Source organism: Hippichthys cyanospilos, chromosome 5 (genome assembly GCF_059441005.1).
Source record: "Hippichthys cyanospilos isolate Australia breed blue-spotted pipefish chromosome 5, RoL_Hcya_1.0, whole genome shotgun sequence".
Taxonomy (NCBI): domain Eukaryota; kingdom Metazoa; phylum Chordata; class Actinopteri; order Syngnathiformes; family Syngnathidae; genus Hippichthys; species Hippichthys cyanospilos.
In genome coordinates, this window is record NC_142373.1 from 21,745,607 (window position 1) to 21,767,135 (window position 21,529).

Consider the following 21,529-nt stretch of genomic DNA (forward strand, 5'->3'; position numbering starts at 1 on the left):
AGACGTGCAAGTGAAGAATTGACGAACAAGAGCACAGTATGTGTGGGTGGCGCCGCAGAATTAAAATTTCTCACCAGCAGACATCCTGGCTCTTTTCTGAGGATGGAACATCCTCTCTTCTTCCTCTTGCTCAGAGTCCTGCTCCACCTTGAGAAGGTGCAGGCGCTTCCTGCTGGCGCCAATGTCATGACCAGGCACCTCCTCAAGAGACTCTCTCGCAGCTGAGTTAGGGGGACACCCTATAGAATCCAGCCCCAGCCTACGAGCGTTGTCGCCGAGGTTGGCGGACTCTCTCTGGGCAGCGCACCTCTGAAGGACTGGGACGCGATTATTGCCGTATGCCAGCAGAACACCTGAGCACGGAGGGGAAAATGGGAAGCGGGGAGTTAGCGATTAGAGATAAAAGAAGCCTAAAAACAACGGGTGGTGTTGGTGGGAGGCGGTGTCAGTGAGAAGACGCTAGTTAAGAAGCAGGCAGCTTTTATTCCACTTTAAAGACGGGCAGTAAAACTTTGATGGGGTAAAGACTTTTTAATCTGATGTCAGCCAAGCCAGCAGCTTGATGGTTCAGTGTCGACGCCAACACTTCCAAGGAGGCAAGACAACATCCTGTGTACCCCCCCACCCCCACCCCAAGTCCTCTGTCCTCCCCCACGGCATGACCGCACCACGCCCTTCTCACATAGAGCGTGACTCTAACCCCCTTCCTCCCTCTCGCTCCCAGATTCCCTCTCCATGCCATAATTAGGCTCACACGTCAGCCGCGGCCTCGCTCCAACACGCAGCTGGGCTCCACGCCAACCTATCTACCCCCCCCCTTTCCGTCCCTCTCTCTGTTGCGCTCTCCCGTCCGCTTTCACCCCCCTCACACACTGCTTTCACTCTCGCACAATCTCTCGATCCTCAACCTCCCTCCCTCTCGATCATATCCCCGCGTGCAGATAAGCACAAAAGGCTTCTTGAAAATAAAACTCCCCCCTCGCGCCCCTCCGGCTCGCTCATGCTTGTGCAAGAGCGTCTGCGCCGACAGAGGAAGCGCATGTCTTTTTTTAGAGTGACCCGGTCTCGCTCGCCACAGCGTTTGCCGTATGTGCACACCAGCGCGCTTATTGTTTGTGTGTCACTCCGTGAGTCCTCATTTATAGCATGCTGATGTGTGTGCGCGTGCATACATGGTGCGCGTGTGTGAGTGCTCACCCTCCCTCTCCCCCTGCCGGGTGGCGTATTGGCCGAGTTCCAGCGCTCGGTCTCTGTGTTGGCTGTCTGCCAGCTCTCGTCCCGCTGCCGGGGCAGACACGCACACACCGCCGCCGCCACAGCCGCCGCCCTCCTTCTCCTTCAGTTCCAGCTCTGAGAACCGCATCATCGCCCGCTGTGCATGCACATACACACACAAACAAGGAGAAATGCAGAGAAATCCCATGAAAACCACTCGTCGTCTGGTCGAGGAATACACACTCTTCTCTCTTAAGCCTCAATCTGGCCTCAAAAGCTAAAATGCAAAAATAAATGTGCATTAGAAAAAAAAATTACACTTTTCAACATATTTTTTTGCAATTCAAAGAAAACGCCAAGAATTTAAACCGACACACAAGACAAAAAAGGGGGTGGGGACAAGCAATAAGATAAAGGTTAGACTACTGCAGCCGCTGTGAGTCCATGCGCACTGGGCCTTAAAATCCTGGTACATCTTCCCTTCCTGGAATACAAACATGGCTAGGCAACATACATCTAAGGCCCGAGGCGGATAGGAAGAGGAGCGGGAAAAGGTGGTGGGGAAAAAGGCAGTGCGAAAAAGGAGGCGTGCGCAGCGACACAGAGTATACAACAAGGAGACAGAGGCCATCAGAGGCAGATGTGATAAGAAATGTAAAGAACTGACCTCCCAGTTAGCTGCAGGTTGACTTATATTACTCCCCTCTCGTGATATGACTTCCATCTAAGCAATTAGAATGGGGGGTGGGCTCAATATAACTGTCCATCAATTCATTTTGTGTATATTGTAAAGGTTTCGCCGCTGTTTGACACATTCACATGGCAGCCCCACAAAATGACGAAAACAAAACAAAAAAAACAGCAACTCAACAGGTCAGCACAAAACTATCAAATCATTTCCGAACAAGATGTTGGTTCATAGACATAATGGAAAAATTTGATAGTAACTAGGCATTAGCCTTTTGTTTCCGCTAAACAAATTCAATTATCACACTTCCAGAAATTGAGTGTTTGATAGCTTTGTGCCGCAGCTGCGCATTGACAAGCATGACACAGACAAAACCACAGTTCACGAGGATGCCTTCAACAACACAGACAGACATTTGGGACACATTAACGAATCTGCCTCTGCGCCAGTGGATAACAAAGCATAGGGTTTGTTGGCTTTTTATTATGCGGAATGTTGGCGCATGGATGCGAACCGCATGACAAGTGAAGGGGAAAAAAAAAAAACACAAAAAAACACACACAAAACAGTAGCTGAAATGTGTGTATATGAGCAACAAATGTCAAGAGCCCTCCTTATATGAGGTTGTGGAACCTATGGGTTGTGGGCCCGCAAGAGCATTTGATTACAGCTTTGTCATGCAATTCTAAATACAAATTAAAGTCATGGGCAGAGATGAACAAGTACTTCAACCCACAAGCGCAGGAAGTGCAAACAATTTGAGAGCACCAAACACAGGAAAATCAGACCTTCAGGAACAGCATGATTGTGGCTATAAAATTTGGTCAGCGGGGTGCCAATTAATGTCTCTAGGGTGGGGTCCTCATCACACACAGGTATACCAAGTTTGGTCATGCTTTGACCTTGTGCAACTGACATATAAGTGCTCTTTTATGGCCAATTTCTTTTCTCATGGGTGACGCCCAAACAAATTGCAATAACTTTACATCTATTTGCTTGGCACATGCTCTTCGAATTCGGTAGCAATCCGACAAAATATTGAGGGCGGATAGGTTTTTGAAAGACCTTTGGAAATGGCCAGAGGATCTTCAAATGACCGATCGAACCAAAATGTCTTTCAGTCTTTTTTTGGGCATGGATTTTTGTTCCTGGTTGGACTGTTGATAGAAATGCCTAACAACTGCACATTTTCATTGGAATGAAAACCTTTTGGTGAGTTTTTACATGAAAAATGGCCCTCACGCAATTTTACCCAAGATAGGAAAAAGGTTCCCACCCCTTGTGTGATTTATGTAGACGTAATTTGATGTGTGGCGAGTGAGAGAAAGAAGGGGTAAGTGAGTAGGTGAGGGCTCTTTTTAGCCAAAAGGGGCACAGGAGAATTATGGGAGACCTTGGACGGCAACCAGGCAAACGGGGCAGCACAGCGGGTTGGCGGCTAGAAACACGTGAGGTGGGGGAGCGCACAGACAAACAGGAAAACCCAGCGAGGGCAGCTGCTCGCGCTTAAGCACGCACGACAAGCCCTCCACTGCCCCTCACCTTGGGGTTAAGCATAGCCGGCGGCAGTTATGCGCTGCGAGGCCTGGCCGCAGTCATGCTCGGGAAAAACGACGTGGCGCCAAACACACGTTCTCGCCCTGGGGCGCTCGCACAAGGACAAGCGCGTTTGGATGCGCAGAGAATAACCTTTAGCAAACGCCTGCTCGCTAATCAACATACAGACATGGCAGGCCTGGTTAACCTTTGAACCGCCATCGCTGATAAAGGGCGTCGACTGGCCTTGCGCGCGCTGACTAAGACGGTGATAAACTAAAAAGGAGAGGGAAGGTCAAGCCTGTTGCCAGGACAGTAGCATGACGGCAAGGGGATTAGTCTTGCGCTGTGCTGGAAAAGCAGTATGCCAGTCACATGCAAGATGTGTTCCAGAGAGAGTTCTGGGAATTTTGGCATGGGAATAAAGAGCTTGCCGGTCTTATTCCGGTGTTTTGAAGTACAGCGGAACCTCTAAAGTCCAACATACAATTGCGGATAAATACGCTACTCAAGTTGCACAAAAATTTAGGGTTCAAAAGAATGGGAAAAGACAAAAAGAATATACGTTGGAGAAGTTAGGTCAAGTTAGCGGACTGCAAAGCAGAAAGACTCCACAGCGTCCACACATCTTTTACTATCAGTGTTAGCCTGCGGTGTTTTTTCAACAGAGATTAATTTCTTTTTACACTTGTGCAGCAATTACAAATATTAACTAGATATGTGAGCCTCATCTATTGGTACTCGGGCTGCAAGTAATGATTATTTGAATAACCGAAAACAAAGTTGTTTATTTTGTCGCATAACCAATGAGTATGATTTTTAGAGAAATATTTTATTTTACATCCCTTTATTTAAAAAAAGAAAAACAAATAAACAGAATATTTACTAAAATTGGCAGTGCAGAGAAAAATAACCAACAATAGGTTTTTGGTCAGTTACAGTATGTCACAAATTAGGCTAAAGTACTAATAATGGTTGTGCATAGTAAAAGCAAATGTTTGTGAATATCCAGTTTTGATTTAATACAATGATAATCAGACTTCTTTCATAAAGGACTAAATAATCCAGAGATTATAGATGCTGTTGGAAATCTGAAATTCTGAGAATTTTAACAATTTTAGGCCTCCACTGATTATCAATTAGTTGCTGATTAATCATTGCAACTATGAAGTACCAATCATCTCTGCATTACTCCATCATTAAAAATAAGAATTGTATATTTTATACATTTTAATTTTTTTTATTTATTTATTTTTTATTAACAATGGTTAAAATATTTGTGTGAATAGCGGACAGGTTTGCCCCTCAAGGATTGGTTCCCTTACTAGATGAGAGGAAACCAGTAAAGTTCACCCTGAGGAGTTCCACTATATGATGGACATGTTTGGGCTGCAAAGATCACTTTGCGCAGCCTATGCTGCACTGTACATACACATATACAAGCACATGTAAATGCAAATTGGCCTTACCTGCAGAGCTCTCTGCTCACGGCTCAGTTTGCTGGAGTCAGCATACAGCTCGGTGGTGACACATTTAAAGCGGTCGCCGACATAGCCTGACGAGTTGGCAATTCTCTTGGCCAGACTGGAACGGCGAGAGCCTTTGGAGTTTTGGGAATCTTCGTCATCCTCATCATCACCTTCTCCTTGAGACTCTCCGAGGTCCACAACACTGTCTTCGTTTTCAGTTTCTCTACACGTCAAAGATGCACGGTTCACTTCTTTGGCCATGACCGTGCAATTTGAAGTGAAGTGAGGAGCTCTGCTGTCCCGTGCCTCTTTGTCCTTTCCAGAGCTGCGCTCACCGGACGTACGGGCGCAACGCAAGGTGCTCTGGTCGTCGTCCGCAGGCTCCGGGCTGGTGCACTGTTCTTCTGCGGAGTCTTCTTCTTGTTCTTCAGAGCACGGCTTCCCTGGATAATTTGGGGATGTGCTAGGTGGCGCTCCAGGACCGCCTGCGTCCTGAACGACCTTTGGCTTTCCATAGGTAGTTTCCTGCTGCCTGTCTGTCGGATGGGGTTTTTGTGTTGGGCTGTGTCCGGAGAGTATAGGATAAGGATGGGAAAGGTGAAATTTTGGCTCATGCTCCAGTCTAGTTGTATTTTGGTTGCTATGGTGATGTTCATTTTGGTCAAAAGCTGAGGATTCACCAGAGGATCGTTTATGGGCTGCTGGAGTGGACTCTGCATCAGTGTCAGAGTGGACAAGGTCAATGCATTCAATCTTTTCTTTGAACGCTACAGACGGGGACGATGTTTTAGTTTGACTGCCACTTTGTCCATGTGCTATTGCTTCTTTATCAGACTTTATTTGGCTCCCATCTCTCATCTCCTTGCTCATGTTCTTCTCCCTGTCTTCAAAAGAGCCCCTGGATTTTTCGTGTCCCCGTGGTTTCAGGCTGCTATCACCTCTTTCTGACAGCTTATTATCAGAGTGAGGCTGCATTAGTGGATGGGACATCTCCTGTGAGTTATAAGCAAGATACTCCCCTCCTGAAGCAGGTGTTAGGTTGTGGTAGGGTAAAGGGGGTTTGGCTGCCAAGTGGGATGGGTAAAGGCTATTGCTGCCCAGCAACACTGGGTGTGGGTAGACTGGACCTTTCCCTGCAATTGGCAGGGAGTGAAGTGCCATGCTGTCAGGGATGGGGTAGTGCAGATATCTGTTGGCATAAGCCAAACTGTGGGTCAGGTAAGCATCACTTTGAGGAAGGTAAAGGGGGCCAGCTGGGTGACCGTTCTCCAACAACGGCCTTTTGTAGGGTGACACTTCTGGAATTGTTTCTGCTCGTTTGACATTCTGGGAGGACTTCTCTACTCCCTCTCTGTGGTGGCCCAAGACTTGCACATGCTCTGATTGAAGAGGGCTATGTTTCGCCCAATCGCCATTTGATTTTGGAGAAAGACCCCTGGATGTGACAAGAGTTGATTCCAGTGAAACAGAGTTGGGCTCACTTATCCTCGGACAGGATGAGTTACGTGGCTGAGGGAGCACTCTTTCCAGATTCTTGTGTTTGATGACAGAGGGGGAGGAGCCTTTGGCCTGTGAAGATCCCAGATCTGCATTCGGTCTGGGGGATGGGGATAAACCTGCGGCGTGCTGAGTTTGCGAGGGGGACCGGCTGGGGACTACCCAGGAGGAGTGTAAAGTGCTGATCATCTCTGGTCTCTCTGAGACCTTTGCAGAAGTGCTGTTTACCACAGAGTGAGAGTGGGAAGAGGGGGAGAGGGGTAGGTTTTCTTTTAGGATTTCTCCACCAGGGGGAAGTCCAAATCGTGCACCTTGAGCGATTGTGTCCATCTTAATCGGGAAACCATTAGGAAGTCCAAACTCCAGTATTCGTCCAGATAAATCCAAGGGCTTCTCTGTCGATTCTTTGGTTGCTTGAGGTTGGTGAGCATTCCTGTCAAAATTGGGCTTTGAGGGTGACCTGCTGGGCCTCCTTTCAGCACCTGGCGCCCCATCCCTTGGGCGTGGTCTGGCAGGGGATGCCTGATGCTCTGACGCCATGCTGCCGACAGATAACAGATGAGAAATAGGCTGTGTGGCAGACGAAGTATTTGAAGCAGAGGAGACAGCCGGTTGTCCCATCCTTGCGACTGGCCTTTGTAAATCTAGTGAACTGTCGATGAGAGTTTGGGAGAGACGAGAGGATGTATGAGGTGAGGAGTCAGTAGGCAGGCTATTATTTCCACCACTGGCAACACTCGTGCTTGTATTACTGGTGTTATTGCTTCCACTGCTGCCAGTCCTCGAGGGAGGTCTGCTTGGTCGACTGCTCCTGTTGGGTGATCGCTCCCTGTCAATAGCAGAAGGGTGATGTGGAGGGTGAGGGGAGGTATGGTGAAGCTGCTGTACAAATGGAGGAGCAACACCAAGGCCTTTTTCCTGGCAGTGCACAAGTGATGTGGGGGCCACTGAGACAGGAGGAATCCTCATTTGGGGTGCCACCAGCGGAGAAGACATAGTAGGAGGTGGATATGTGGGCATATAGTAGAGCCTTTCAGCAGCAGAGGTGACTGCAACAGGGTTTACATTTCCACCTTGGGGTGCACAAAGAGAAGGGTATGCCAGATGCTGAGGAAGGTAGGGGTTGGGTTGGCTGAGCAACGACGCTTTATACATGTTCAGAGCGGCATATTTGGAGGAGTCCATGAAGGGATACATGCTCGCTTCTGGGTAAGGGTTGAGCCACGGCAGACGGAGGTAGCTACTGCCAGTGCTGCCTAAGCTCATTTCGGGCGCTTTTTCCCCTGGTGGCAGCCGTCTATCCAAACCTAAACCCTCCGCTCCAGGAATTAGCACTGGTTTGTGGAGATTAGGAGGGATGCCCTTATATAGGCCCAGGTATCCATTAGTGGCTTTACGACTGTCCAGAGAGCCATCGGGCTTGTAGACAAGCTCAGGTAGCCCATCCCGGTTGTAACCCAACGGGAGAACGGCTGCTTCTCTAGTCTTCTCTGTCTGCAAGGTTCTGATTCCTGGATACACAACGCCGCCATGGAGGCGAAGACTATCGTGAATAAGGGTGCCTCGGTCCAGCCCCATCGCTGCCAGGGGTGTCAACCTTGCATCCACCTGCAAAACAAACCCCAAAAAACAGTGAACAAAATATAAGAGGTTTTTTAGAAGAGCATAAATGTCTCAGTCTACCGCCCAGAGTTAAGTCATGAAAGGGAGAGGAAAGAATAAATTAAGACTTACCATGTTTAGTGTGATGTGGCTCTCTTGACTTAGTTCCAGATTGGTTTGTGTCTCAGCATCGACATCACGAACAGAAGTAACCCTGTGGAGACGAGCAAGCATTTAGCACTAAGTGTCTTGGCTCGGCTACAAAAAGCCCGTTGTACTCCAACTGCCCATGTTCTTGAAACATATCCGCTTATGGAATTCCCGACGTCAAAGCGCCATTATTCTTTAATCACTGGGGAATAAGAGCCAAACAATGATCATAATCACTTCATATTTCTTAGAAATCACACACAATTGGGGCATTAATTCTTTGGTTGTTGCTTGCTGCAAAGGCGGTAGCAATCATACAACTTTTCTTTTTTGGGACCAAGCGCAGCACAGTTGAGAGCCATGAGTTCACATCCTCTGCCGTTAGTCAGGAACACTCAACACCAAAAAACACATCCACCATGCACCCCTTCCCATCGTCCCTATCCTGACCACCCCAGTAGGTGAGACGCACATTTCGAAGCTGCCGCCATTCAGAAACGTTCCCCACACACTGGCTTTTGCTGTCTCCTCTGACCCACGCTCTGGGCTGCCTCAGCCCACCGAGGAAGGCCAAATTATACATCAGAGACCGATTCGGCGGGAGACCATTTACCGCCCGTTGACACTGTAACACAGCTCGGCCAATGTGCACGTGTAAAAGCAGAGCATGCAAACAGAACTCAGTGCTCATTTGTTGTGAGAATACGGTGAGCAAAAAAAAAAAAATGAATAGAGCTGATGAAAGATTGTTTAAGCTTGTGTATGGGTGAAAAGGAAATTTGACTGTACGTGAAATTACTTATTAATCCTTTATTAATTGCTGTGTTAAATTGATGTTGCAATTATTCATTTGGATAGTTAAGTAAATTGTAATTGACCTTTTACATTAAATCCAAGAATTTTATCTGGTGGGTTATGATGACCGTCTGGACAAAAGATTTTAAGCAACACAAAATTCAACAATTTTATTTTGTTTGCTACCAACATCTTGGAATTTACTTTTACTTTGGCCCTTTTGGGGTAATTTTTTTCACTGCTAATCATAAAACCAGAAATTTGATTGAGTGAAATGAATGTGGCAAGTGGGTCTGTGCCCCGGCTACTCCATACACTATGGCCTGCATTTGATGTTATCGGAAATGCTAGATTGTCCTGTTGGTTATAAAAGATTTTTAGTGAGGCAAAACTCTAACACAAAACCTAGTTTGCTCGAGAAGCTTTGTCAGATATGAACACTAGCTTGATGCGTGCTTTTTAAAGAAAACAAGCAAGCCAAATTTTCTTCCCATTCCCCTTCCATGGTCGGAAAATTATCCCAATTTTGTCCGACGTCCCGATATCATATTATGGAAGATAATGCTTTTTGTTGACTTGGGCCATAATTTTGCAACACAAAAGTTTAGTGGGATGCTAAAATTGATACAGCATAAGTTAGCAGTGATTTAAAAAGCCAAGATGGGAAAATGGCGACTTACAATCACTAGCTTAGGCGCTTGGCCACATTTACGTGAATGTTGTCTCCTTATGAGGTCAGTTTTTTTGTGAGGCAGCCCTAATAAGGGGAGCTGGCGCAGGAAGGTAGTGGGAGGCCGGAGCGTGGGGGGAGGGAAGAGCCTTTAAATAGTAAAGAGCGAAGCCTTGCCGTGCTCAGCAGTGCTGAGAGCAGCAGAGAAAGCGCTCTCCTCTATCATCCCAGAGGAACGACGCCGAGCCTCGCTGGCACGCCACTTTTATTGCCGTGACCCGAGGCCCATTAATCAGGCTGCTGCGGGCCCCTCATCACGGTTCCTCCCTGTCCCAGTGTGCCCCCCCCCCCCCCCCCCCACACACACACACACACACACACCACCTCCCAACTGAAGCAAGCAGGCCTGCCTCGACAACATCCGCATATGACAGAACTGAAACGGTGTGCGTGCAGAGGCGCAGAAAGCGCATGCACGTGCAAGTGCGTCACTCCTGCTTCCTGTCTCTCTCACACACACACACGCATGCACGCACGCACGCACGCACACACACACACACACACACAACACCACCACAGCAGCTCATCTGGCATTGAAAAAGCAATCTGCGCTCAATGAGACTGAACAAGATAACAAAAAATAAGCCTCTTATAGGAATGTAGACATTTGACGGCATGCTGCCTTGACAGACAAACGCGCAACTTAAAACGACAGTGTGGTGAAATGTAGGGGGATGAGGGTGTGAAAAGGTTTTGGCTATTGTGCGAACACATGCATGCACCCAACTGGAAATAAAAATATAAAAACAAATTTTACTAAGAAACAAACACAGGAATTGCGCCAATTAAACCGGAAGGTTGTACAATTTAGAAAACAATTGCCATTTTCAGGAAAAGAATGCCTCAAAGACCATGTCGTGTCACAAGTCGGCCAAATGTAAATGTTGCAAATGCAAAGCTCAGGGAACTTCCAAACAATTAAATCCTGGATTGTTTTCTCACACTTCGCTGTCTACTGATAATACCCATATAATCAGAAATTCAGCTCATCGCAACCAAAGTGTTACATACTTTATGTCCCCGTCAAGGATGCCCGGTATGATATCGCAATCGTCAATGGGTTAGCATATGCTGAGACAACAGAACCTTTCATTGTATTTCTTGTGCAATTTAGCCACATGACCACACGTTTGGTAAAAAACAACTAAGTCCTGATGTGGTTGCTTGAAAGTTGCTTGTACAACTTAAAACTATTTATGTGCTTTATACAAATTTTCCGTTCATCCATTTTCTATAGTGGCTTATCTTCACAAGGGTCGCAGGCTTGCTGGTGCTTATCCCAGCTGAGTTTGGGCACTATGCGGGGGTCACCCTGAACTGGCAGCCAACCAATTGCGGGGCACACAGAAACTAACAACCATTCACGCACCCAATCACACCTAAGGACAATTTATTATATCCAATACACCTGCCATGCATACTGTATTTTTGGAATGTGGGAGGAAGCCGAAGTGCCCGGAAAGAACCCGCGCGGGCTTGAGGAGAACATGCAAACTGCACACAGGAAGGCTGGAGCTATATGGATTTGAGTCCTTGAACTGTGAGGAGAATGTGCTAACCACTGCGCCACCAAGCCGCCTTATATCAATATATATGAATACAATTTGTATATTTGTACAGCAGCATGGCAGTTGAAATAAATGGTTGCAATATTGCTATTTTACAGTTTTAGCATATGGATCAGATTAATGCTCTTTATAGGAAAAACTGTTTCAACATCTCAGCTGAAAGGTTACGCTGTACCATCTCTCCCCTGCCGCCTGTGCGCCTCCTGACTGAGTAAGCAGCCACACACCACACACCACACACCACACACACACACACGCACACCTACACACACACACACACACACACACACACACACACACACACACAACATGTCGAATGCCATGACACATTGCGTCTAATAAGGAGCAAGCGCAGCAGTGCATCTTTATTAATTGCTTGGCAAATGTAGGTGTGTTTACTTTGCCCCCCCCCCAAAAAAAAAACAAAGCCTGAATCAGACATGAGTGTTCACTTGCGCATATAGTCTGATGTTTACATTAAAGGTTTCACGTGGCGAATACTGGCATTGTTTAAAAATGTCTTTAACAACCATTTGCTGCAGACAGTGACTACATCACCAATTTGGCAAAAACGCGGGCACCAATGTATGCGCTTCCGAAACGTGCTTGTGGCCGAGGCATTTCCGCCAATCCCTCATTGCAGCCTCATTGCGTGCACAAATTGCGCACAGTGGGATGAAGCGCCGCTCCATTATCCGCCGTCATTATGGGCTGAGCCGACGGCTCAGGAAAATGGGCGCATCATACTTTGCTAACATTAGAATAATTAGTCGGCATTTATACGACGGTAAATGTCCGTCTAACACACGCACCGCTTGATTCTTCGACGATACTTGCAAGATGAATCCTGTCTTAAATACAGTTGAGACTTAAGGACCCAGTTTATTGTATCCACACAAACTTTCATTTACTTACATTCATAGTTTCATGCTTTGCTTGAATATCAAATTACACGATCAATGAAAGCAGATGCTACATTTGCAAAGCTTTTCATGTGCCATCTGATTAGTATTGATTATTGATCTGTAATGCAAAAACCTCTTTGCGCATCTGGAAAAACAAAAGTCTCAGAATGTACAGTACATATTTGAAAATGATCGTGTTATCGTTTAATGTAAACACACAACAATCGGTGACATTTCAGCTGCAATTGCGTTCATGACGAACGGTCACATTATATCAAGGAAGTACCGTTTGCATGCAGATATAACAAAACATTTTTCCATTTCCGAATTCTTTAAAAAGCCAAAAGTTTCGAGAGTTAGTTATTCTAACACAGGACTCGTAAGAGAAAATATTCATAGTAAAAGAATTGAAACTATAAGTACAAAACAAGTAGATATACACTGATCAATCATCAATTAATTGCTTATCAAATTAATCAATAACTAATCATTTAATCATATTAACCATACAGTCGTGCCATTTGCCGAATATTATTACGCCACTGCACAAATTAGTGCAATAGGCCTGAAACCACTGTCAGAATTGCATTAACTGAGAACCATGTATTTTACAAAGTTGAACTTCGAATGCGAAATTTCAGTTACATATAATCTATAGAGGGCGGAATCCTCGTATTTAAAAAAAAAAAAAAAACACTTTTCAGAACAACCCTGAAAATGGCAAGTTTGTTCATCCATTTGCATTGAATCATGAAAGCAACATGGCAACGCCGACTATGGCATGAATATTACACCGTCTTCAAAATCCGATTTTACCCAGACTAAACCAATAATTTGATTTTCTCCTACGCCATGTTGACATACTGCACGTGGAATGAGTTGGGATGAGGCAGAAGTGGGGGAAGGGGGGGGGGGCAGTGTGTCGACGCACGTCCCTGGCAACAAACAACTCCCGACGGCCGTCCAATCCATCACACAGGCCGGCCCGGCAGCAGGCAGGCAGACAGGCTGAAAGAGGAGGGGGGGTAGAGGTAGTGGGGCGAGGGGGTGCAGCGGTCGTGCTGCGTTTATAAAGCAGACCGCAGCAGCGAAGCCCCGACGCGCGCCATTAAACAGAAAAACCACCGGGTGTTTTTTACCCGAGCTGCTCTGGAGTTCAGTATTGACCGCTTTTTGAAAAGAATAGGTCATATATTAAAAAAAAAAAAAAAAAAAAAGGAGGGGGGGCTGGGTGAGAGGAGCAGAGCGGACTAACGCTTCCCCTGCCTCATCCCACTGATTTCCTGCCTGTGACAGCACCGACTTGAACTCCCCGTGACCTCCATCACCGGAACAAACAACGGCGCCGCTCATCATTTCCTCCTGGGCGGAGGCCTCCTAATTCCCTGCGTTGTGGTCGAGGGGGCAAAGAGGGGGGTGGAGGGCAGCAGCTATAGGACGTGGCGCACAAACAACTTCGCCAAAGTGCTTTTATGGTCACTCGAGGAAAATTAGGCACAAAAAGTAAAAGACAGATTTGATTCATCTGCTATTCTGCAGGTGCGTGGAAGGGGGGAAATGTGGGTCTGGTGTGTCAGGATGGTGACGGCGCCCTCTCGCCCCCCCCCCCCCCCCCCCCCCTCTTTTTTTTTTTCGTGTCCCTGGAGTCCTGCCAAGCGCGCTGGAGCGCAGAGCCGCGATCAGCTCTGGGGGGGTGGGGGGGCACAGTGTGACGCAGGATAATCTCCACAGCGACGGGGGTGGGAGGCTCGGAGGAGAGGAGGGTGTGCGGGGGATAAACAGGGATTAAACGGTGTGCACGCTCACACACAAATCAGAGGCCTCGTCTCGCCATTGCCGCGTATGTGCGTGTGACAGGATTTTCTGCGAGCACACACACGCGCACACATACACACGCGCACACACACATACACACGCTAAAACGCTCAAATGAGCGCACAGAGGAGAAAGGCACACTTAGCGTGCGCGCTCCTGTCGACAACATTAACACCTTGGCGCCATAAAAGGACGCGTGGCCGCCTTTAATTGTTATTGATCATCAGCCTGACGTGTGCCAAATGGTCCGATTGATCACCCCCCTCCGCTTCCAACTCCCCCTCCTCCCCGTGTCTATCCTCCTGTAAGGGCTGCGCAAAAAAAGGTGCACGTTCACCTTGCTATGAATTTAGTGTTCCCCGCTGTGTCGTGATTCTTTGTTCACGCCGCAATTATGACACAGATTTTCATCCATCCGTTTTTGGGTTCCGGGTTTTTACAGTATACAGGCAAATCAGCAATGAGCCTAATAGCATTTTTTTCTGCAGATGAGGTACACCAAGTCATCTTACAGGGAAAAGGCAAAATGACAAAAAAGATTTTGAACAAAGAGTTTTCTTTCTGATGCAGATGATGTGTCAAACGACCGCCATATTATACCTGAAGAGCACTGCCGTGAAGGACTTACGCTGTTGTCAGATTGCTGATATTGGCAGCCTCCATGAAAACCCCATACCATAAATAAGGTCAGTATTATGATACCCGATATCAGTACTCACCCATCCCTGGTCATTAGCACTGGCGCCTGTGTTACATGCTATTTTACATAAACATTTGAATGGCAAAAAACTAGCAAATTGGATTCATATTTATTGAATTTTATTATTGGGGGACTTGTCCTATAATGCCAGCTGTTTAGACTTCCAATTTTCCTGGTTCTTTGGTGATCATCCATCATCCTTTGACATCACTGGTAGCATATCTGAGGTGGCATCAAGTAAGACAAAAGTAAATGACAAAGCCAAAACCTAACCCATTCAATGAGTTGAAGGTTACAATATTTGCTTCACGCGTGATGCTAGTTTCAAATGCACGTTTTGTTTGACTTCTGAGAAACACTTTTCCAGAAAGTGTACCATTTTTGGGCTACTTGACGGGAGTTTCCGTTGTACGTTGGCAAAAAAAAAAAAAAAAAATCACACATGGCTGGAAGTGAGACAGATCCTCGCAGAGCCGAAAGGGAGCCGGCGGCGCCTCCTCAGCTGTCACATTATTAGCGAGCACGCTGTAAACAAGGGGCCCCCACGTCCTCCAGGCCCGCTGCACAGACGCATTCAAGTCGCTGTACGGTTCAGCACCGCCATCCCCCTCCCTCGCCTCTTCTCTGCCGTCAACAACGGCGACATTGTGATTCTGCCGCCCCCTCCCTCCACTCCCCTTCCCTCCCATGCTGACACTGGGGCCTGGGCGGCGGCCGCTGAACTGCCTCTATTCATCGCGAGCCAAATGGGAACTAAATGGCTCTTTATGTCACCAAAGGGCCCGATTGTAATGGGGATGCGCAAGGCAAGAGTCGGGCAGCATTTTACCGGAGCTTTCTTGACTTTGCTTTGAATACGCTGCCACTGCTTTCATGCTGGATGCTCTTAATTAAAGCGCGCAGTGCTTAAAAGGACCTACCCATTACCGCCCCATCTAGAGACCACTCCGCCCCCTTTACGATGAATGCTTTTGTTTAAATAGTAGCTTTAAATATTGGTAGCCTATATTGGTAAATTGCGCTATATGAATATCAGTGGAGCGTTAGCACTGATGACATCACCCAGGCTAAGGGGAACTGGGGGTGGAACTGCCATGTGCTCAGAGTGACATACGGATGAGGCAGATTTAAGAGACATAGTGCAGAGTTTACAGTAGTACCATCTTGGGTATATACAGTAGCGTAAGAGTAGTGTTTAGTTTACCAACTAGAGTGAAACCTGGGCCTGTTTCATTTACTACAAATCTGTTCCTTGCATGTACGTAGCTGTAACTTTTTCTGGTTTATAAATGGCAACTAATGGATGCACAGGTTCAAAGTATATTGACATTTAATTGTTCTGCCAATCATGATACAGTACATTCTTGGCATGGACCATTCAACAAAGATATAGTTGTGAATACATAATTTTTTTAGACAAAATTAAGAGAGATTGTAAAATTTCCCATGGAACCCCAATGAGCTCTCACAGCACACTAGTGCACAATGGCACTGTGGTTGAGAATCAATGTGTTGGATAATGAGCATTTGCAACTACGGATGTTTTTTTTTCATTTTTTTCCCCAGACAGATCACTCTCAACTTTGAGTCACTGATACCAAGTACCATTAATACTTTTGGTATACCCCCCCCCCCCCCCCCCCCCAAAAAAAAAACCCCAAAAAACAAACAATGCCTTTTTTAAGAAAGTCCGTATATTCAGATATTGCATTTCTCCTAAAAAAAATTGTATTAATGGGAAATTTGTATTCTTCAAAATTCTAACTTTTAATATGTGATCGTAAAAGAGTTACAAAAGAGCTACACTAGAATCAGATGCCATCACGAGTACCAATATGTTGAAATAAGGCCAGGTATTGGCAAGATGCCGGTACTTCTTACTGGTGCTTGCACATCCCCAGCTTATACTGGTACTTCCAACCACATTTGAAGGAAGTGTCTAAACTTGTTTGACTGAAACTGTACTGAATCAATGATTATTATTTTTATTACCTTCTTTTGTCTACTTTATTTGCTCTATTGTGCGTAATGTCTATGGAAAGTCTCCTCAGAAAAGTGAACAGAATAAGAATTTCATTGTCTAGTGTTACTATGCATATTACAATAAAACTCTTGAATCTTTACTTATTCTGTTGTGTCAAGGGCAAACGGAACCAAATCCAGCCGCTTAATTTTTTTGTGACAGAAATAGTCTAAAATGAGTTATAGAACAGGATTAACACAGCAAATGGTCTGTCATGACTGATTTTAAGAAAAGATTGTATTGCAATTTTTCTAACATCTATTGTGATTTCTCTTAATTGTGATTTTCTTCTAATCAAGTTTCAGTGCAAAATTACATACCATCCAAAGGAAAGCAATTACTATAATAATGCACAAACACTAAAGATACAAGAGATACTACAGGAGAATTAAGGCTGTCACTAAACATTATTTCAATAGTCGATTAATCAGCGATTATTTTTACGTCAAGTACAAATGGACTTGGGCTTTTACTTATATTGTGTTATTATACCTTGGGCATTCAAAACTCTTTACACTAACTAGTCATTTACCTACTGACACAGCATCAGGGGCAACTGGGGCTTCCGTATCTTGCTCAAGGACACGTCGACATAGTCGGGGGATCGAACCCACAGCCTCTCAGCTGGGAGACGACCACTCTACCACCGACCCATGCAACCCCTCAAGTACAAGTAAATACACAGTCCTCTGCCCTTTGTCTTAAGGGAGTCACTGAGTAGCATCTAACTAGTTCAACAGCACTGTCCTATATGTATTTGTTCTTATATGTATAGCTATGTTTCTGTGACTAACATGCCATTGCAGTCAATGAGTTTCTTGTGTTGTGTAACCCGAAGTCGAAACTTATCCATTTTGTTTGCCAATGACTAGTGAGTGGTAGTAATAGTGAGGAAAATGCCGGGTAGAGAGAACCGGTGCAGTGTTAACTTCAGCCTAGCTCTCAGCCCGACGGGTTTCTCCCGACTTTGGTTACAGCCTCTATGCTACCTGCGAACACTACACGGTCGGCCGGATTGACTGCTAAGTGTCGGGTGTTCCCCGTAGCTCAGGAATGAGGCGAAGATTGCGGATAAAATGGTTGTAAATTCGCAGTCCAATGTCCAAAAGCTCCTGACGAGTGTATGATGTAAAAGCCAAGCTGTTCTGCACGAACACATGCGAAACGAGCAGTAATATCATTGCTAGCTTGCAAACTCTGAAGAGACACTGAGCCACGCGGTGTGGACCCGCCGCTACTATGTTGCCAGATAAATGCTTTGATTCCCCCCGCCCCGAGCGCATCAGATTTTTCTTCCGGAGAGGGGTGAAAGTAGAGAAGGAATGAGGCAAGGGAGGAAAAACACTTCCTGATGTATAAAATCATGCGCTGGGACTCAAATGAGCCAATGACGTGCGAAATAAATCAAAATATCCAAGCGACTACTCGAACCTGGGAAAACACCGCCGGCTAATTTACATAATCAAATAAGTCTTTTTCAATTATTTTGAAAAGGAAATGTGCAATTGTGTAACAATGTGTAAAAAAATGAATTTTAACCATAAATGCTTGAAGTCCTGTACTCGGCTTTGGTGTGTAGAGTTCTGTCCAAGATGGACAGCATTTTACAGTGAACACTTAGCGAAACAAGGCAATAGCTGCTATGCATAAATCACACAACATATATAAAATGTACCCTAAGAGAGCTGCAACATCTTTTGAATGTTCAGTAATGTAACAGTTTGACTATTTCAGCCTGTTTACAAACAGCACTTTTGAGGTAGTGGGTAATACTGAAATGTATTTATACAACACTTAACCTAGTAAAACCCAAGTGCAAAAGCATCAACATGCATGCCAGGCATACCAAATGTTAAAAAAACATATAATTTGCAATGTTTTTATCAGTTTTCAGGTAAAACGGCCTTGTATAAATTGGCCCCATAGAGACCCAACTCCAATGGGTGCAGTAGTAGCGAGTCCTAAATGTTTTTGAAGACGACTATGAATATGAAGAAGACGGAGAATCATCTTTTTTTTTTTTTTCGGTTACACCAAACATACACAAAATTTGTTCTCTGCATTTGATTCACCACAGTATTAGACACGGCAAACACATGGGATCAAGGGGCTACTTGGACGGTTTCAGGTATCGATGTCTTGGTTAAAAATATGCTCTTGAACCGAGGTCACCGCGAAGTCAAGCAGCCATATAGCATTTGTTGAGCGGCTTTGAACATGTTTAATGAAGGCAAAACACACTACATGAATGCGACACGAAATCGTTTTCTTTTTAATTGCAGACCTCAGTTCATGCGGTGGAGAGTTGGAATTTGTACAGCACAGATCAAACTTGTTTTAGCATTTTGAAAACATAAGAAATTGTCGAAATGAACCAAACCGTACTGCGTGGTGGAAAGAAGGCTCATACTGTTAAGTCGGTGGGAGCTTTGCACGCCGGCCAAGTCAGGTGGAAATATTCAACGAGGCGATACACATTCCTGCTGTGCGCAGACTGTGGGCTTGTGGCCAACGCTCCATTGTGCACAGGCAGGATTACGTCAGGAATATGAATGCCCGAGGCTCCTGCTGCTAAAATTAAAACTAGGCCCGACCAAGACGAGCTTGCAAAGGGACCGAGAGGCTTGTCTGTGCGCCCAATCAATGCTCCGACTATCCGGAGAAAGGACACTTCAGACCAGCAAGCGTAATTTCGCTATGTGATCTTGTAAAGCCATCCGTGCGCCCAAGAGAAAATGTCTCAGAGAGAAGCGCGTGCGAGCGAGGACCGCAAGTACACGTGCCATCACGTGAGAGGCCCGTCTGGATCCCGGGGGGCCTCACTGGTCTCGCTCGGCCCCCCGCAGAAGGGGGGCAGGGGGAGGAGCGGCAGCCGTCACATCTCTGCGGGGAAGCGCTCCGAGCGCTCCAGACCGCGTCGAAACAAAAAGCTTTGTGGAGCCAGGCGAGAAAAGAGCGGGCGAGGGAGGGAGGGAAGGGGGGAGGAGGAGGAAGAGGCGGGGGGGGGGGGGGCGTCCGCTCTCCCGTTTCATGGCGAGGTCCCGGGAGGCCGGCACGGAGCATAGCTTCAATCAAACCGTGACGTCTCCTCCGGGAGCCGCGCAGCGGCGCCTGGAAAACCGATCTCTCCTCGGCTTTTGTTCACACGCAGGCCGCCTCGGCAGCGGCGAGCCTGTTGTCTTCCAGCCAGGCGTGACAACGGAAAAAAAGAACCCGCGTCTCTGACTAGAGACATGAAACACAACACCGTCCTTTTTCGGATTTTATTAATCCCCCCCCCCCCCCCTCCGCCTTACTTGCAGAGCGCTGCCAAAGCGCCCGCGTGCTTTTATTGATGTGCTCAATCAGGGGGAGCTATTCCGTGCGTGGCCCTTATTGATTCCAGATTAGAAAAGCGGACAAACAGAAGGTTAATTGCTTTAAAATGGGGGGTGAGCACAGTTGTCGCTAAACAGCGGCACGGCGATTCCGCACGTTCACTTGGTGCGTCTCTTTTGAAAAACACAAACCATTGTCTGATTTACATAAAAATAAAAACATTCCCAGTGTGTGGCCCCCCTCAGCCGACTGAAAATTTGCTCATTTGAATTAATGTGGAAAGATAAGGCTCAGACGCGTGATTGCATTTTTATAATTAATAGAAGTCAGTTGTGCTAATTGAATTAGTGCATAATGAAGCTATTTTAGCTGCGAGGGGGAGGGCGCGAATCACCTGGAAAGCGCGCATTTCCTTCGACAAATAAAGACACACCCGTGACGCAATGTTTCTGAGGAAGTCTTAGGTCATGTGACGTGCCGGCAAGTCAATCCCCGCCCTCCTCCTCCTCAGACCCCCTTGTTCCAACACCTGGAAAACACATCAGCCCCCGCACTGGCCGCGCAGTGGAAAATGACAGTCGCACTATAAATAAGCAGCGCACAAAATGCCAAGTATTTGGGGCGCGTCTGCGCTCGGTCCAATGACCAAAAAAACATTCCCAGCAGAGCAGGCTCGGCTTGTGAGATTGTCGGGTTATTGGAGAGAACAGACGGGATGACATTTGACAGCGGATTATTTTGGTAGCTGCAGATGACCTATACTTGTATGTATTTTGGCTAGCAACACCGCAAGGCCACACCAAGAAAGCTGCGCAAGAGGGCAGCCTGCGGAGTCATCGGCAGCGGCAGGCCAACTGGTACAAAAACTTTGAGGGATCACGCTGCCGCACACGCAAATAAACACCTCGAAACTGGCCAACCGGCAGGATTCTAGAGCGCACAGGTGTGTAATCTGGCACATCCATCTTTGCGCGGTTTATTTGTGGCCCGAGCAGGAAGTGACTGCAATCTTAAACAATGCCGTGCTTCCCCTCAAGCCTTCAGAGATTAGCGTGGATGCTATTTCACAATATTGATTTACCGCCACCAGAATTCACAGGGGCAGCAGCGCAAGTTAACCTTGCCAAACTACAGGCGTGGTTAACGCTTTTTTGTGGGTTACGGGGAGTAACCATTCTTCTTAACATTAGCAAACCCGCATCCTTCATTTAGATGAAAGGAATACATGGTGAATTCTGGTCCCCGAGAGTTTATGTTGAAGGAGAAACTAGGCTAACCTACATCAACCACAGGGATGGAGGTTATTATGGGGTGGGTGGGGTAGTTAAGAAGTTAAGATACATCAAATTATGTCGCTATTATTTGGGTGATTTGCTTGAACCAAACGTAAAAAAAAAAATGAAAAACTGTTGATGGCCCCTCAATTTTTACCTGATTATCCAGTCATGACAAAAAGCTGAGTGCTTTCCGAACAAATTACCCGTCCCCATTTCTGATGGCAGTTAGCGAGCTAGAGGA

General features: G+C 46.4%; 1 protein-coding gene across 3 annotated transcripts in view; it reads right to left on the bottom strand.

Annotated features, from left to right (window-relative positions):
• bcor (BCL6 corepressor) overlaps positions 1-21,529 on the bottom strand; it is a 43,120-nt gene that overhangs the window by 18,624 nt on the left and 2,967 nt on the right. For 2 of the 3 annotated variants that reach the window (XM_088415222.1, XM_088415224.1), the window contains exons 2-6: positions 8,140-8,221; positions 4,909-8,013; positions 1,883-1,939; positions 1,198-1,372; positions 75-353 (exon numbers count right to left, since the gene is read on the bottom strand). In XM_088415222.1, coding sequence (XP_088271348.1) covers positions 75-353; positions 1,198-1,372; positions 1,883-1,939; positions 4,909-8,013; positions 8,140-8,142 — 3,619 coding nt within the window. In that variant the 5' untranslated portion in view covers positions 8,143-8,221. The remainder of the gene's footprint in view (positions 1-74; positions 354-1,197; positions 1,373-1,882; positions 1,940-4,908; positions 8,014-8,139; positions 8,222-21,529) is intronic. The other variant, XM_088415223.1, reaches the window with a different exon arrangement.